Source organism: Chroicocephalus ridibundus, chromosome 8 (assembly GCF_963924245.1).
Source record: "Chroicocephalus ridibundus chromosome 8, bChrRid1.1, whole genome shotgun sequence".
Classification (NCBI taxonomy): domain Eukaryota; kingdom Metazoa; phylum Chordata; class Aves; order Charadriiformes; family Laridae; genus Chroicocephalus; species Chroicocephalus ridibundus.
The window spans coordinates 40,323,874-40,340,094 of NC_086291.1; the positions used below are offsets into that span (position 1 = coordinate 40,323,874).

Below are 16,221 nucleotides of genomic sequence, written 5' to 3' on the forward strand. Positions count from 1 at the left end.
ATAAATAGGAAGACTCTACACTTGCGTTGCTTCTAGGCAATGCACCATTGAACCCAGAGACCTGCAAGGGCAACCCAAGAGGAACCCAGCAGAGCAAAATAATCAGGGGCAGGCAGAGGACCCCACCGTGCTCACACCTGCAGCTCCGAGGGCAGGTCTCTGCCATTCCAGCCTGTTCACCAAATCAAAACACGGAGGAATCTGAGAGCGTTTGAAGCAGGACGGGTAGGGAAGGGTTGGCAGTCACCAGGGTTTGCTCACACAGACGGTATAAACACAAATGACACAGCTCAGATGGTTCCCCAGAAAATACCTCTCCGAGCAGGCTGAGTTTGGTTTGGCTTTGGTGCTAGGATGTCTGTGCTAATAAAAAAAAAACACAAAAAAGAACCCAGAACCCCAAAATCTTACCCAGGACCCTCAGGACGTGGCTTTTCTGAGCCATACAGCTGTAAAGAGCCAGAGTTCCCTGCAAACAGCAGCTGAACATGAAATTACCATCTGGAGAGAAGGTCAGTCCAGTGATCACAGTGCGGTGCTGCCTGAAAGAAGGCAGAAAACATGAAAAAGGAGACGAGAACAAACATAAAACCCCATAAAACAGGAGCAACGTGAGGAACCCAGCAGAGCAAAATAATCGGGGGCAGGCAGAGGACCTTGCCATGCTCACACCTGCAGCTCCAAGGACAATCAACACTCCAACTTTTTGGAAAACTGAGCAGCAAGCGCAGCAATACAGCTGTCCCCAGGTGGGACATGCTCTCTCTCCCTTTGGAGCATCCTCCGCTTCCCATGCCAAGGTTCCCAAGGGCTCCCTGTTCAGCTGCTCTCTAGGACAAGCTCTTCCCTACTGTTGGCCAACTGTCCACCGGGAAGTCATAAAGAAAGCCCTCACAGCCTTCGCAGGTTGGACTTTTACCACCAGAGCCTTGGCACAGCAGGCTGTCACTGCCTGAAAACCACTCAGCTGGGATGTGAGGGTTGTCAAGCTACAGAAAAGCCCTTTTCCCACCTCCATGATTATCACAGAATCATAGAATTGTCTGGGTTGGAAGGGACTTTTAAGATCATCGAGTCCAACCATCAACCCAACGCTGCCAAACCCACCACTAACCCTTGTCCCTCAGCACCACGTCTGCCCGGCTTTTAAATATCCCCAGGGATGGTGACTCCACCACTGCCCTGGGCAGCCTGTTCCAATACTTGACAACCCTTTCGGTGAAGCAGTTTTTCCTAAAATCCATCCTAAACCTCCCCTGGGGCAACTTGAGGCCATTTCCTCTTGTCCCATGGCCTGTTCCTTGGGAGAAGAGAGCGACCCTCCCTGGCTACCCGCTCCTTTCAGGGAGCTGTAGAGAGCGAGAAGGTCTCCCCTCAGCCTCCTCTTCTCCAGGCTGAACACTCCCAGCTCCCTCAGCAGCTCCTCACAGGACTTGTGCTCCAGACCCCTCACCAGCTCCGTTGCCCTTCTCTGGATACGCTCCAGCCCCTCAATGTCTTTCATGGCTTGAGGGCCCAAAACTGGACACAGCATTCGAGGTGGGGCCTCCCCAGTGCCCAGTACAGGGGGATCACTGCCCCGGTCCTGCTGGCCACACTACAAGCCAGGATATGGTTCCTTGCCAGGACAGCCCCAGTTAGACCCATACATCCACTGGTGCAGCTCCCACTGCAAGCACTTACTTGTGCTCCACCAGCAGATTGGAGGCAGCCAAGCTGAAGGTCCGCACCATCCCGCTGTCGAAGCCACAGGCCAGGACGCGCTGGGTAGGGTGAAAGGCCACAGCACATGGCATTTCATCTGCGGCCGTAAAGTCGTACAGCTGCGGGGAAGAGACACACCGCAGGCACAAAGCTGGATAAAGCCCTACCTGGCAGCCACATCGAACAACCAAACAGCCTCTGACCTCCCCCGTGGGTCTCACAACAGAAATCTGAGCGTGCCTGAGTGGATCTAAAGCCCGGGAATTGGGTATTATGTTTTGTGTTAAAAGCAATATTCAAAAGGCAGAGGAAAAGAAGCTAAGGCCAAATCACGCATTAAGCTAAAACTCTCAGAACTCCACAATTCCAAAGGATTTCTTGCCCATGGTACCCCCCACCCGTGCTCCAGGGAGGACATTTAAGGGCTCCTGAAGTGTGGAGTGTTGGTAACTAGACCAAATAGAGACCAGGGAGACTATTAATAAAGTGTGAGACACCTGTCGACCCTCGTCTCACCTACCTGCTGCATGGAGGCCAGGTCCCAGACTCGGATGGTGTTGTCCTGAGACACCGTTGCCATCTGCTTCCAAATCCCCTCCACCGAGAACGCCAGAACGGAGTCCTCGTGAGAGCGCATGAGGGTGTTATAGCCCTGGGACTGGATATCCAGGTAACCCACATTCCCGGCAGCCGTCGTGCACAAGACTTTGCGGCTGTCCGGGCTGATGCAGACAGAACTCACCGGAGCCTCGTGCTCTGGGGAAAGACACCCGAGTCAGCAAAGCCCCCTGGAAAAGGAGCAGCAGCAGCTGGAGCACAGCTACCGAACCAGATCCGCATTTGGGAAAGCAACGCACACAGGTACAAACATCCCACACGACTGAATGCTTGCAAGGTTTGAGTTTAGTGACAAATTAGTCTCAGCCCTTTCTAGAAGTCCCCGGGCTCTGCTGCTACGGTGGTTGTTTCAAAAAATAGTGAACTGCTCGACTTCTCCCCTAATTTTTCACAGATAGAAGAGCACAGAAATCGAGACGGAGCGCCCGCTCTCACCCACCTGATCCTGCCTTTCTCCTGCAAGTTACAAGAATGAACATGAATAATTGTTGTTGAAGTAAAAGACTTCCAAGCCAGCCACTCCTAGGGACAGCAGGCATAAAAGATGCCCTCATTCATGTGTGCCCTTGGGCAATCATGCCTCCCCAGGGCAGGGGGGTTGGAACTAGATGATCTTTAAGGTCCCTTCTAACCCGAACCATTCTATGATTCTATGAATTGCTTTAGGAGACGTGGCAGTGGAGCTTTGGCTTCACAGCGGCAGGCTGATGGAGAGGTGGGGCTCAGAAGCACCCGTCCCAGCTCTACTCACCCGCCTCTAAGACAACAGCCGAGAAGTCCAGTGGCCACAGCCGCAGGTAGCCATCTTCTGAACCCGTGGCGCAGAAGGTTGAAGAGAAGCTAATACTGTTTATAGCGATCCCGGGGCCTGAAAACCCAAAAACCAACACTACTTTGTACACTTGAAACAAAAAAAACCAAAAACACGCAAACTGAGGGTTCCCCCACCCAAGATCTGAGTCTCTTGGGTTCAACCAGCGGCTGAAGTCTCGAGAAGATGATGCCAGGAAGCCCACGGCGACTGCCAGCGTCGGCTGAGGAGTCTCAGCTCGCCCTTCCCAGGACTCCAAACACGCTCAGCCCCCGTCCCTTTCCAGCACCCCTCTTCACCATCGTGCGACTCCGCTTACTCTCGCCAGGCACAGAAAATTCTTGCCGCTTTTTAAAGCCTGCCATACTTTCGACTTAACAGGATCTTGTGGCAAGGGATCTCCTAGCTTAACTGCCCGAGATACAAAACCTTTTTATTTCCCTGTCTCAAATCCTCTCTGCAGCATAGTGAGAAGAGAGAAAGAATACACATCTACAGAAACTGGGATTTTTTTTTTTGATTCAGGTGTAAAGCCAAAGCACTGGCAGGAGCCAGCACTGCTACCAGGAGGACACCCAAGGACATCGATTCACCTCCTCTTGGGCATTTTCTCTCCCATGAAGTGAGAACCGGAGCTACATACCTCCCTCCCAAAGGGGCATGCTTGGGATTAATTAGCTCAATTTGGCCAAAGCAAACTATGCACTAAATTTTAAGATATCAGAGCAATCACACTTGAAAGTGAATTCTTCCCGCTGTTAAAATTAATGGAAGAGCTGAAAGCTGTACTACTTAGTATACAGCAAGAAAGATTTCCCAAACACTCTGCACAGGCTGAATAACGAAAAAAAAATCCCCAAATTCATCTTTTTTCGTTGGTCTGCTGAGCTCTTTTTCCATCTCTACATTAAGATTCCCATCAGCAAATTAAGACCTTGTTTCATGTTTCTAAAAGTAGTGTTTCGCTGAAAGTGCAATCAGCGTTCAAAATGCTAAAATTCCTTTCTTAAAACGATACTTTGTCGCACCGAGGAAGATTATTTGCGGCACTTAAAAGGCAAATAGCTAGCAATGATCTATCTAATCAACCCAAAATAATCCTTAGCAGTAGGTAAAGAGCTGGTTTGGTTTAACCAGGGATTTGTTTGAATTCATTTGGGACCCCGAGGATGGTTGGGGTGCTGGCTGGCGCCCTCCTCCCTGCCTGCAGATCCTCCTACCTGCCTTGTCCTGCCGCTGGCAGCCCCGGGACTCGGCGGGCAGCAGCCGCCGCACAGTCCTCACGCAGACGTTCTTGTAATCCACCTCCAGGACGTGGCCGCTCTTGCTGCAGACGAAGCTGTTAAAGGAGACAGACCCCAGGGTGAAGAGGAGCTGTGCCGGCGTGGTTTAGTAAAAACCCACCTTGGTTTATCTGTTAAAACTCTTTGCCCGATGGAAAGCAATTCTGCTTCGCGGTACCGAGGTGGCCAAGGGCACCTTGCCACCCTACAGATCTACAACCAAGTCAGAGCTTCCTGTTTTATTTCTCGTCCCTATGAAACATTATTTAGCAAAAGAGCTAAAAGCTCGGCATAGACTTCAGAAAGAAATCTCTCTCTGCCACAGGACACGCAGCCCTGGGGAAGGCAGGGCCAGCTGAGCCGACAGCTCCGCTTTTATGGACCAGTATGTGGTAGCAACAAAGGTCTGGCTTTGATGATTAAAATAAAATAACAAAAAAAGCATGTGTCTATATGCAAGAGCATCACAGAATGGTTTGGGTTGGAAGGGACCTTGAAGACCACCCAGTGCCACCCCCTGCCCTGGGCAGGGACACCTCCCACCACACCAGGTTGCTCCAAGCCCTGTCCAACCTGCCCTTGAACACCTCCAGGGATGGGGCAGCCACAGCTTCTCTGGGCAACCTGGGACAGGGGCTCACCACCCTCACAGCAAAGAATTTCTTCCTCAGATCTCATCTCAATCTCCCCTCTTGCAGCGTAAAACCGTTCCCCCTCGTCCCATGGCTGCCCTCCCTGATCCAGAGTCCCTCCCCAGCTTTCCTGGAGCCCCTTTAGGGACTGGAAGGGGCTCCAAGGTCTCCCCGGAGCCTTCTCTTCTCCAGGCTGAACCCCCCCAGCTCTCTCAGCCTGTCCTCACAGCAGAGGGGCTCCAGCCCTCCCAGCATCTCCGGGGCCTCCTCTGGCCCTGCTCCAACAGCTCCGTGTCCTTATGTACCAGACTCCTCCTGCTGCCAACAGAAAGCTAACCACCACAAGCTTCAGGATGGGGAGAGAATCACTAAATAGGGCAAAACATCAGTGTGGCAAGAGGAAAGACCCATTTCTTGGTCTACTCTGCAAGCAGGCAAATCTCTTTTGGGAAGCGAAGCGTGCTGAGGACGGGAGAGCTTCTCCCAGCTCCTGGAGGCACGTGTATTTTGCAGGGAAAACCCAAGCAAGATGCCATGCTCCTGCAGAGGAGGGGGAAAGGAGGATGTTAAGGCAGCCAAGAGCGACAGAGCTCCCTCCCGGCAGGCTGCCCCACGGATGGGTGACGGTGGAGCCCCTTACAGCATGCGGTCCTCTGGCTCCCGCTCGGCTGCGTGCCCCTCCTCGAAGGCCAGGTCGGTGAACTCCAGGGAATGGTACTCGCCCAGATTGATGGGACACGAGCGCAGTGCTCCGCTCCGCACTCGCCACAGCCTGATGTTGTCCCGGCCGCACGACACCATCCTGCCCCGGGAGAGACTGCGTGAGGACCAGGGCAGGACCCTCCAAGCCCCTGCTGAAAGGTCAGTGGCCCAAGGGCCACCGCCTGACAGCGAGGACTGAGAACAGGCATGGCAACCAGATGGCTGCAGCACCACGATTCCCCCCTCAGCCATGCCAGAACCAATGTTTTTGATTTATTTTCTTTGCACGCTACCTGGTATCATCAAAAAAGGCAATCTTTAAGGCCTGGATGTCCACATCCGTGTGCGCTTTGGCCAGCACGGCCACCTCTCCACCACGGGTCACCTGAGCAGCGTTCCACACCACCACCAGCTGAAACAAGAAGACACGATGGCAGAGCTGCTCAAACGTGGAAATCTTGGCAGCAAAAGAGCTTTTCATCACAGCTGTGACCAGCTGCACATCCGGGAGCCTGCTCCGGAGCTGGGCACAAAGTATTGATAACAGAATTGAAAAAAAAAACAAAAAACAACCAAAAAACAACCAACCCTCTCGCACAGAGGGTTTAGGACAGTCCAACAGCTTTGCAAAGCTTAATAGCAGTATACTTGTCTGGCATCTGTCATTATAGGTTCTAAATCCCAGGGCTGCCTGGCAACAGGGCTGAGACTTGGAAAGAAAATCCACAGAGGAGTGGGAACTCTGTCTGCCAAGACAGAAGAGCTGTACTCCAGTCCCCGAGAGCTGGAGGTTGCACGTGTCTGGCTGCACCGGCTCTTGCAGCACTTTGATGCCGCTCGTGATGATCACGAGGGGCACGAGAGTCCAACCCTTTCCCCAAAAGTAAAGGAGGAGGTGGGTGAAGGAACACGGGTAATTTGTTCCTCTGCATTTCAGAACAGCGTTAAAAACAGACCCAGCATCACCTTGGAGGTCCCATCGCCCTGGGAGCGGCATTCCGAGCCAGCCCCCCAGCACCCCATCCTTCTCCAATCCTATTTTTGCCTTATTGATCCCAGTTCCAGCTCACCAGCTCCCACCCAGATCACGGACCACTGAAAACTAGGCAAAAAACCAGAGCGCTGTTTGTTTTTTCCCTGCAGGCAGTACTCAGCAACGGCACAGCTAATTGCTGGGGGTTGTCAATAAGGGAGCAGGGGATGAAAACAGTTCCCCCGATAAAGCAAAACCCCCCGTCCCATGAAACAATTTTATTTTTGACTGTTACACGTGGGATGTGCGTCATCCCCCAGCTACATCAGTGGGTGGCAGCTTCACTCCCTTCCAGCAGCGTTGCCCGAGATGCTCAGAACTGAAAGATTAAACCTCGCATCATGCCCTAAATGCTATTAAAAAAGGGTTTTTTTGGGCTCTAGTCAGTGCTGCGCCTCCCATTTCAATTCTGGTTCCTCCGCTACATGCTTGCAAGCCTTCCAACTCGAAATACCACACAAACACGTGTCACCCGCAGCACGGTGGGCCGGAACGGCTGCGGAGGCGGGTGACATCGCCGTGCGCGAGCCTGCGGCGATCCCCACAGGGTGCAGGCAGAATCACACCGCCGCCTTCACCACTCCAGCAGGGACAAGAAACATCCCCAAAGCTCAACCCGAGCAGGTCTCTCGGGCTGCTTCCGAAAGGATTTGTTTGCTTGCAGGCAAGGATCGTGCATGCAAACACTCGCAGGCAGCGGGTAGGAGGGAAGTATTTTCTCAGCAGCTAACGAGAAAGGGATCTCCCTCTGACTACAGTGAAGAACCTGTCTAAGAAAGCCCAGAGCAGAGGTTTGTCTGCAAAATAACTATGTGATCTGGAGCACAGCCACCTCACACATTGCTTGTTCGCAAGGCAGGGAAGACTCCAAACACCGAGTTTCAGTTCTCACCGTTTTGCCATGCCCATCCTTTCCGACGCCACACAGAACGGCTCCGCTGTAGGAGAAGCTGCAAGAAGAGGCCACCTGGTGAAATGCAGCTCCTTCTACCCCAAGTGCATCTCAACGGGGAATAAAAGGAGACAAGTTCAGGGGATGGGGAGAGAGCAAGACCCGAGGCATAAGCCCAGGAGGGAGCTGGCAGCGTATCGGCTCTTCTGGGCCAGCTGCCAGCAGGTCTCGGCGATAAACGCGGGGGGCTGAAGGAGAGCTATAATTCACCCCTGATTTATCACGCACAAAGCTGCCGTGCTGCAACGCTTAGCCCACCTGCGCCCATCCCTGCACCCAGGCTGAAACCCACCTCAGGGACAAGAGGGAGCAGACGTGGGTTTTAAACACGGAGAGGCAGGTGCCCGTCGGGAAGTCCCAGAGTCGCACCACACTGAGGGGACCAGCCTGCGCGGAAGCCAGCAAGGTGCTGTTCCCGTTGAAGGCCAGCGCCGACACCTGCAGGAAGCGTCGGGTTCAAGGCTCCGGAGGAGAGCTGGGACCGGGGATACACCCGGGGTACAAGGACAGCGTTGTTGTGTAAGGAGTTACGCTCACCTTATCCGTGTGTCCAATGAAGAACCTCTGCTCCCCGGTCTGGATCTGCAGGGTGACTATAACAGCGTGGCAGGGGTAAACCACCGCAGCGTTGTTCCGAGTCCACAGCGCCTGCAGGACCGAGACGGGAATGAGATCCCCCGAGATGGGGCTGCAGATCCTCCGGAGGGGCCACAGGTCCTAGGCTGGACCTGCAGCGTTCTTCACCAGGAGATCTGCTCTACGTGTGCAAGTGAGAGGATGCTCTTCCGTACAAGTACTCTTCTAACTCGCAAAGGAAAACCAAGAGCCCAGACAACATCCTACTTAATTCAGTGGATTTACCGTAGCGATCATCTCTACTACACGAACAGCAGATACATGGAAATTCATGCTTGAACTGGCTGAACCAAAACGACCCTTTCTTTACCCTAACACAGACCACAAGCCGGGTGCCTGCAAGGCACAGCGCCCCATGGAAACAATCTAAAACACAGCCCTTCCTCTCCAGACTCCTACAAAGTGGCTCGAATTTTAACGTGTTAAAACGCAAAAGCCATGAGATATAAAAGGCCCACATCATTTCTAATTCACCATCGTAATAGCAGAAGACCCATGCACACACAGAAGCCCATCTGCTTCAGACTCACTTTCCCCATCGAGAAGTGCTGGGAGGGTGGCACTCAGCTGCCTTTAACGCCTCCGAAAATAAAAAAAAAATAAAAAAAAAAAAAAAAATCAATCTGTGATTACACGTAAATTTCCCGAACCGTCCAAGTTACTGACCCATTTGGTGCTGCAGCCTCCAAAGCCAATAATCATTCTCAGCTTCAGGATGGGATCTGGTAAAAGCCTCTGGAAAAAAGCCCAACAGACAGCACCGTCGCACCTAGAGCAGGAACTGAGGTCCTCTGACCACGGACCCCCCCATCCCCATTGTTCCTTTCTCTCTAAAGCACCTTTGCCTTCTCTCCCGTTAAGGGGATGTACTGAATTATTTCACGTGGGAGAAGTCAAATCTGGAAGGAGGAGCTGGGGTTTCCCAGCGTTCGGCACCTCTCCCACCCAGGCTGGGGGGTTACATCCAGCCTTTCCCAGCGCCGCGGCGATGCCCAGAGAGTGGCGGCTGCTGCGGGAAGGGCTGTGCTCTCCTCTCTGCCGGATGGCACGCCTGGTCCAGGGCCCTTGCGGTACACGCTCTGGACAAATTAGTAATCAGACATTATTGGCTTAAGGTCAGCGCATTCAAACACAGGGTCCCTCATTCAAGGCAAGTAAGATACCAATGGAAAGGAGAACTGCTAATCAGAAAAACTAACAGCAGCAAAAGGACTCCATAGGATTAACAGAAATTCCAGCCTGAATCTCGCATTCCCTCTGCTGGGCTCACAAACATCAGCCGTAAGTGTCCCAAAGCCACCCTCAGGTGGCTGTGACTCCTCTGTGCTTCACCCACCTCCTCTGGCTTCACCTACCTCCTCTGAGCCGGTGTGGGTGGCTCGGATGGTTCGCTCGCTCCTCTGGTGAGCGTACACATGGATGCCACCGTCACCGACTGCCGCTGACTGCCCAATGTCCCCTGCGCTGTGCGGTCTCTGGGTCTTCTCCAGCTCCTGGTCCCCACTAGGCACGGCTGCCGGAGACCCTGGGGCTGTCAGGTGAACCTCAGGGATGCTTCTCGTAATTACAGGGCGCCGACGTGGCATCTAAGAAAGAGCAAAGCCTCAGACAGAGATCAGCCTTCTTCCCGGTGCCTTCCACCCTCCACACAAGGCAGAGTGACTCCTCAGCGCCACACGCAAGGATGAAGCAACGCGGAGGGAGAGCATCCCTGTCGGTACGTAGCTTGGTCATGTACCAGCCAGTTTCCCTACGCCCCCAGTGTTGTCCGTGCAGAGTTCACCTCCTCCAGACAGCAAACAGAGCCCCAGGAGAGATCCAGCCAGCTCGGTGCATCCCAGTTAGGAACAGCAAAGTGGTCCTGCTCCTCGTTTTCTCCCTCTCCACAGCGTGAGAGGGATGGCTTCCCCCAGTCCCTCTCCAGAAGCCCATCGCCACCTTGTCTGGTGAGCACCAGCTCCTGCATCACCACCAGCAGGGAAGAGGGAACCAGGGGTGAGGGCAGCTGCCCGCAGCCCCAGCAATGGGACCTCCACACGCTGCTCTGCTCCCTGAGGGCACCCCAGCAAGTCCTTTAGTCTCCAGCCCTCATTTCCTATCTGTAATTTGAAGACACAACTATTTGCTGCCTCAGCTGAGACAGGGAGGAGAGATGTCTGGAGATTACGAGGTACTTGGCGTTTGTCTTGTCTCTGCTCTGTGCTGTGTCAGACTGAACCATCCAGTCGTTAACTGCGGGGCCGGGGTCAACAGACCGTGCCCAGACCAGGGGTCTGACCTGCCCGGATCAGCTGCAAATGACAACAAGCAGCTTCTACGTCCTAAATAAAGGCACTCAAAGACAAGACATGGGGGAAAACTCCACAGGAGACGGAAAGGAAGAAGCTGCAGCCTCCTCCACGGTGCACTTACAGCTTTGGGACTGGTTATCTGATGGATGAGGGACAGTCGGTCACGGACTGCTTTGGTGAGCGTCACCGGCTGGGGGTCCTTTGAGACTTGGCCACCTGGGTGACATGAGGAGAAGGGTTGGGGTTTTTCGGAAACCCAAGGCATCCACACAGGGCGGCACAGCCGGGGCTGCTGTCCCCAACCTTCCCACCTGCCGCAGGACCAGGACAAATCTTCTGGATGGAGTCGTAGGACAGCTTGGACCCCTCGGATGGGAACCTGAGCAAAACCAGAGGAAGTGGCCACGTCATCGGGCACCCAGGAATCCCACGTGGTAACTTACACAATAGCCTCTTCACTGTCTCCTGTAAGATTCCCCCATTTTCCCCCCTCTTCTCCCAAATATAGGGATGCTAAAGCATCTCCCAGGTCTGACCGACACTATTCCTTTCCAGGAGTTAGCTCGGTGCCGCGCGCTTCAGGCTGATGACTGCGATGAGCTGCAACTTATGACCGACACAGGCTAAGCCAGCCACGGGAGCAAGCCCAGCAAGAGAAGAACAAGTATCAGCAGACCGATGGAATGGCCAGTGGAATATTCCATATCACAGATGTCATGCTTAATATATAAACAGGGTTAGCCAGGGCTGGGAGTATCCCCATCGCTGCTCGGGACGGTGCCAATTCACCAATTTATCAGGTGCTGAGAGAGACTTTTCTCTTGGATATTCTTTTACTATTATTATTATTTTCCTTTTCTATTATTGTTCTATTAAACTGTCTTTATCTCAACCCACGGGTTTTTTCCCTTCTCCCTTTCCCCTCCTTTCCTTCCTCTTCTCCCTACCCTTCTGGGAGCAAAGAGGGACGAGCCGGCTTGGGTTAAACCATGACAGTCAGCAATTAAGCTTAGACCAGGGTAGATGTCTTAATGACACCTAAACGCTGGAGTTGGGATGACCAAAATATGTCCACTCAAGTCCCCAGGGTTTGTCCGGATCCGTCATTTCTTAAGTTGCCTTTCCCAGGGGAACGGGGAGGTCTCCGAGCCGCGGCGGGTTCGGGAGCAGCTGTACCTGATGTAGTCATAGAGGTCGTGCCACTTCTGTCCCCTGGGCACGGGGAAAGCCATTTCCCGTGGCATGGGAGCCACCCCGCGGCAGGCCAGGTCGGCTCGCCGGGCCTCGGAGAAGGTCACACCTGGCAGCGGAGAGATGGAGATAAAGTGAACAAGTTCTCCAAAGCCCATGGAGCTTCAGATTGAAATCACCCGGGCACAAACGCCTTCCCTCTTTGAGAACACCTGAAAAGCAAAGATTACAACCCCGAGGCCTGCGACAAACTAACACACCTTTGCACAGGAATATTCCCGAATCCCACAACCTGCAAAAAAGACCTAAGAGCATAAATTCTTGATAATGAATTGTAAGTCCCCCTAGCCCAAGATTCGCTTAGTTTTCCACTCAGTGATTCAGCAGTTTCACGTGATTTGTGTTAAGGCTCTTTATTCTTTTTCTTCTCTTCCTTCCTTCATGCGTTCGTCACCGCACGAAAGTCCTCGAGAAACCATCCCCAAACCGTTCTATGGTTCTACGAAATAACAAGTTTCAGGAATGTGAAGGCAGCAGCCATAACTTGCTCCTCACTGATGCTTTCCAGCAGGCCAGTTGCTACGGGCAGATTTCCAGCCCCAAAAAAAAAAAAGAAAGGCAGAAACAAAGGTTTTGACCAAAGCATCTCTGCCACACTGAGCTGGTGGATAAAATAAAGTACCTTGGAAGATTTCTGAGACAAAAAACCCCCACAGGCTCTTCCAGCAGATCAAAGCACAGGTCTCAGAGAAGCGAGGCTTAGTAACACCTTTATTTTGTTTCCCCAGAAAAATATTTTCTAACCTTGGTAAGATATTTAACCCTTGCTCTTACAGTTCACTTTTACAGCTGGAAAATGAGAGGACAATTTCCTCCAGAGGTCGGGAGATTGTATTCACCAGCACACGTAGAAACTTAACGTGGCAGAGAGTATTTTGCCCTTTCTGGCCTTGAACACCTTCAGGGATGGGGCAGCCACAGCTTCTCTGGGCAACCTGGGCCAGGGGCTCACCACCCTCACAGCCAAGAATTTCTTCCTCAGATCTCATCTCAGTCTCCCCTCTTGCAGTGTAAAACCATTCCCCCTCATCCCATGGCTCCCCCCCCCCGATCCAGAGTCCCTCCCCAGCTTTCCTGGAGCCCCTTTAGGGACTGGAAGGGGCTCCAAGGTCTCCCCGGAGCCTTCTCTTCTCCAGGCTGAACCCCCCCAGCTCTCTCAGCCTGTCCTCACAGCAGAGGGGCTCCAGCCCTCCCAGCATCTCCGGGGCCTCCTCTGGCCCTGCTCCAACAGCTCCGTGTCCTTCTTGTGCTGAGGACTCCAGAGCTGGAGGCAGCACTGCAGGCGGTTTCTCAGAGAGGAGCAGAGGGGGAGAAAAGCCACTTCAAACCCCCCACGGGTTCTCTCCCAGTCACAAGAGAAAGCAGAGCCCTCCTCCGCGAGGTCTCAGCACCTCACCTGGGTCGAACACCAAGTCGCTCGTGCAGAGGTTTTTCACCAGCAGGTTGGAGCAGAGCTTGACGCTCTTCAGGTGGCTGTACCGTCGGCTGAGGTAGAGGGAGAGGATGGAGGGCAGGTCCAGCACCAGGCAGGTCCAGCGCACGTCGGCGGGGGCGGCTCCCATGAGATCTGGGGAGGAGAGCGGACAGTGGCAAGAAAGAAGGTAGGGAAAAAATGCTACAGACCTTGGACCTCACAGAACGGGAGCTGCAAGATTTAACGCGGCTAAGTCAAAAGTATTTCCCAGGCAAGATTTCCAACAGGTTTGGCTTGGCTGTGCCGAGATGGGAAAACTCGCGGCTGCGGCGCAGGGGTGAGGAAGGACAGACAAGCAGCCCCGCTGCCTCCATGGACTCAACGTCGGCCTGACACCGCACCCCACTGCTCGGGAGAACAGGGATGGGGGACATCCCTCCCGGGAGCTGCAGCCCCGACCTTCCAGCTGCTGAGGGTCTCTTGCTCGAGACCACCACCCTTCGCCCTCCTCGAATGCATCGAGTCAACTTCTGAACTCAATTTCAAAGTAAGTTGTTTCAGGGGTGATGTGCCAGCCCAGCAGCCCCACGCGCGCTCCTCACCGCGCCTGGCTGCGCCGTCGCCCAGCGAGCCCTCGGCTGCCCCGCAGAGGAAGGGGAACTGCAGCCAGGTGGCCGTGGATTTGAACTCCTTAAAGAGGGTGGAGAAAGAGATGCGAACCACCTGGTTTTCCTGAGAAGACAAGACACACACACAGAGCTTTAGTCACCCTGGTGGTCTCGGCAGGGAAATGCTACAAAGGAGAAGACGCTTGGCTGTGTCTCGTGTCCCCTGTCCCCAGTGGAGATGCCACCAGGATGGAAAAAACCTCCAGCCCAGGGCAACCCACCAACAGCAACAAAGACCAGCCGATTTCCACACCCCCAAGCGCAGAAGACCACTGCCCCCTCTGGTAGCCTTCAATCTGGCCACAACGCTAACGAGGGCGAGGGCGGTTTAACGAGGCCACCCCATGTCACATACCTGGGTGGCGACATCCAGGTGGACGACGAAGTGCTTGCGGGGCATGGGCCTGAAGAGCAGGTAGAGGTAACGCCCCGCCAGCCCCAGCGATTGCGTCCCCGTCCGGGGCAGCTGCAGGTAGTTGCTGGCGGGGATGGAGCCCCGGATCCGGTAGACAGTTCCCTTCAACCTTGCGTCCTGCCGAAACCACAGAAAGGGGTGATGGGGGGGGGTCAGCACTGCCAGCCCGTGTCCCCTGCCCCGTGACGCTGGTGTCCCCGTTACCGTGAGGGCAGCCACGTCCCCCTCCCTGGCGGAGCGCTTCCACTCCTCCACGCGGAAGTGCTTGAAGATGTTCAGGTAAGGTCGCTGCCAGGCTGCTGGTACCGGGATCGGCGGGGGGACGGTCCCCCCACACGGACGTCCCCTGTTACCCCCTGTACCGGGGACCCCATTGACGCAGCCACGTCCCAGGGTCCCCTGCCCTGTTGACACCCCATTATCTCCATGTCCTCCCAGCCGCAGTGTTGCCCTCATGCCCCGAAGCCAGTGACACCCTCAGTACCTCCGTGCCCCAAGCCCCCACCAGACGCGGTGACACCCCCAGTACCTCCGTGCCCCAAGCCCCCGTAAGGACCCCATTATTACTGTCCCCTGAGTCTTCCCAGCTCCCGTAGTGACTCCGTTATCTCCGTGTCTCAAGCCCCGCCCCATGCCCCAGAGCTGCCCCCCAGCCATGGTGACACCCCTGGTATCTCCGTGCTCCAAGTCCCCCAAGCTCCGGTGTTGCCCCCGTTCTCAGTATCCCCCCAGTCCCGGTGCCACCCGTGAGCCCAGTGGCAGACCCGGTAACCCCGTGCTCACAGTCCTCCTGTCCCGGTGACGCCCCTGTTCCCCCCATGCTCTGAGACCCCCCACTCCCGGTGTCATCCCCAAACCCTGTGACACCCCCCGTACCACTGTGCTCCGAGTCCCCCCCACCAGTTCCGGTGATACCCTCGGTATCTCCGTGCCCTGAGACCCCCCCATCTCCGGCGACACCCCCGTTACCCCCATGCCCCGAGTCCTCCGTGCCCAGTGACGCCCCCGTGCTCCGAGACCCCCCCCAGCCCCAGTGTCACCCCCATTACTGCCATGCCCCGAACCCGCCGTGTTCCGAGCCCCCTCTGTCTCCAGAGCCGCCCCCTCCGCAACCCGCTCCGGGGACGCCTCCGGTATTTCCGTGCTCCGAGTCTCCCCAGCCCCGATGTCGCCCCCGAACCCAGCAACACTTACCCCCATGCCCCGAACCCTCCGAGCCCAGTAACGCCCCCGTTACCCCCGTGCTCCAAACACCCCCATTCCCCGAGCCCCACACCCCCGCTGACACCCCCGTTAACCCCGTGGTCCGAGACCCCCCCAAGCCCCGGTGACGCCCCCATTACCGCCGTGCCCCGAGCCCCCTCCGTCTCCAGAGTCCCGTCTCCCCCACCCCCGTGATGCCGCCAGCATCTCCGTGCTCCGAGTCCCCCCAGCCTTGATGTCACCCCCGAACCCGGTGACACCCGCGTTATCCCCGTGCCCCGAACCCCCCGAGCCCGGTGATGCCCCGGTTATTCCCAAGCCCCGCCCCCCCCCGTGACTCCCCCGTTCCCCCTAAGTCCCCCCTCCCCGGTAGCCCCGTACCCCCCTCTCCGCCCCGCCGCTACCTGCCGCCATGGCGCGCGCCGCCGGCTCAACCGTCCCGCGCGGCCGCCGCCAATCCGCGCGCGCCCCGCGTCACGTGACCCTGCCCGCCCTGCCCACCTCGGAGGCGCGTGACGGAATGTCCCCACGCGGCCGCCGTCCCCGTGGTGGGGGGGGGGGGGTTCTGTCGCTGCCGGTGGGTTGGGACAGCGATGGCGGTAGAGGCG

The 16,221-nt window shown here is 55.5% G+C and overlaps 1 protein-coding gene across 11 annotated transcripts in view; it reads right to left on the reverse strand.

The window, feature by feature from the left end:
* WDR90 (WD repeat domain 90) overlaps positions 1–16,106 on the reverse strand; it is a 33,875-nt gene extending 17,769 nt beyond the window's left edge. For 2 of the 11 annotated variants that reach the window (XR_010072194.1, XM_063343400.1), the window contains exons 1-19: positions 14,615–14,980; positions 14,351–14,527; positions 13,930–14,059; positions 13,310–13,480; positions 11,839–11,962; positions 10,974–11,041; positions 10,784–10,878; positions 9,727–9,957; positions 9,038–9,106; positions 8,273–8,383; positions 8,028–8,173; positions 7,676–7,733; positions 6,044–6,162; positions 5,689–5,850; positions 4,354–4,472; positions 3,074–3,190; positions 2,225–2,460; positions 1,684–1,823; positions 412–542 (exon numbers count right to left, since the gene is read on the reverse strand). Coding sequence is in view for 10 of the 11 variants with exons in the window: in XM_063343400.1 (XP_063199470.1) it covers positions 412–542; positions 1,684–1,823; positions 2,225–2,460; positions 3,074–3,190; positions 4,354–4,472; positions 5,689–5,850; positions 6,044–6,162; positions 7,676–7,733; positions 8,028–8,173; positions 8,273–8,383; positions 9,038–9,106; positions 9,727–9,957; positions 10,784–10,878; positions 10,974–11,041; positions 11,839–11,962; positions 13,310–13,480; positions 13,930–14,059; positions 14,351–14,527; positions 14,615–14,866 (2,656 nt within the window). In the remaining variant the exon portion in view is untranslated. Of the gene's footprint in view, positions 1–411; positions 543–1,683; positions 1,824–2,224; positions 2,461–3,073; positions 3,191–4,353; positions 4,473–5,688; positions 5,851–6,043; positions 6,163–7,675; positions 7,734–8,027; positions 8,174–8,272; positions 8,384–9,037; positions 9,107–9,726; positions 9,958–10,783; positions 10,879–10,973; positions 11,042–11,838; positions 11,963–13,309; positions 13,481–13,929; positions 14,060–14,350; positions 14,528–14,614; positions 14,981–16,017 lie in introns of those variants that run through there. The other 9 variants (XM_063343391.1, XM_063343390.1, XM_063343396.1 and 6 more) reach the window with 8 other exon arrangements.
* Positions 16,107–16,221: the final 115 nt, after the last annotated feature.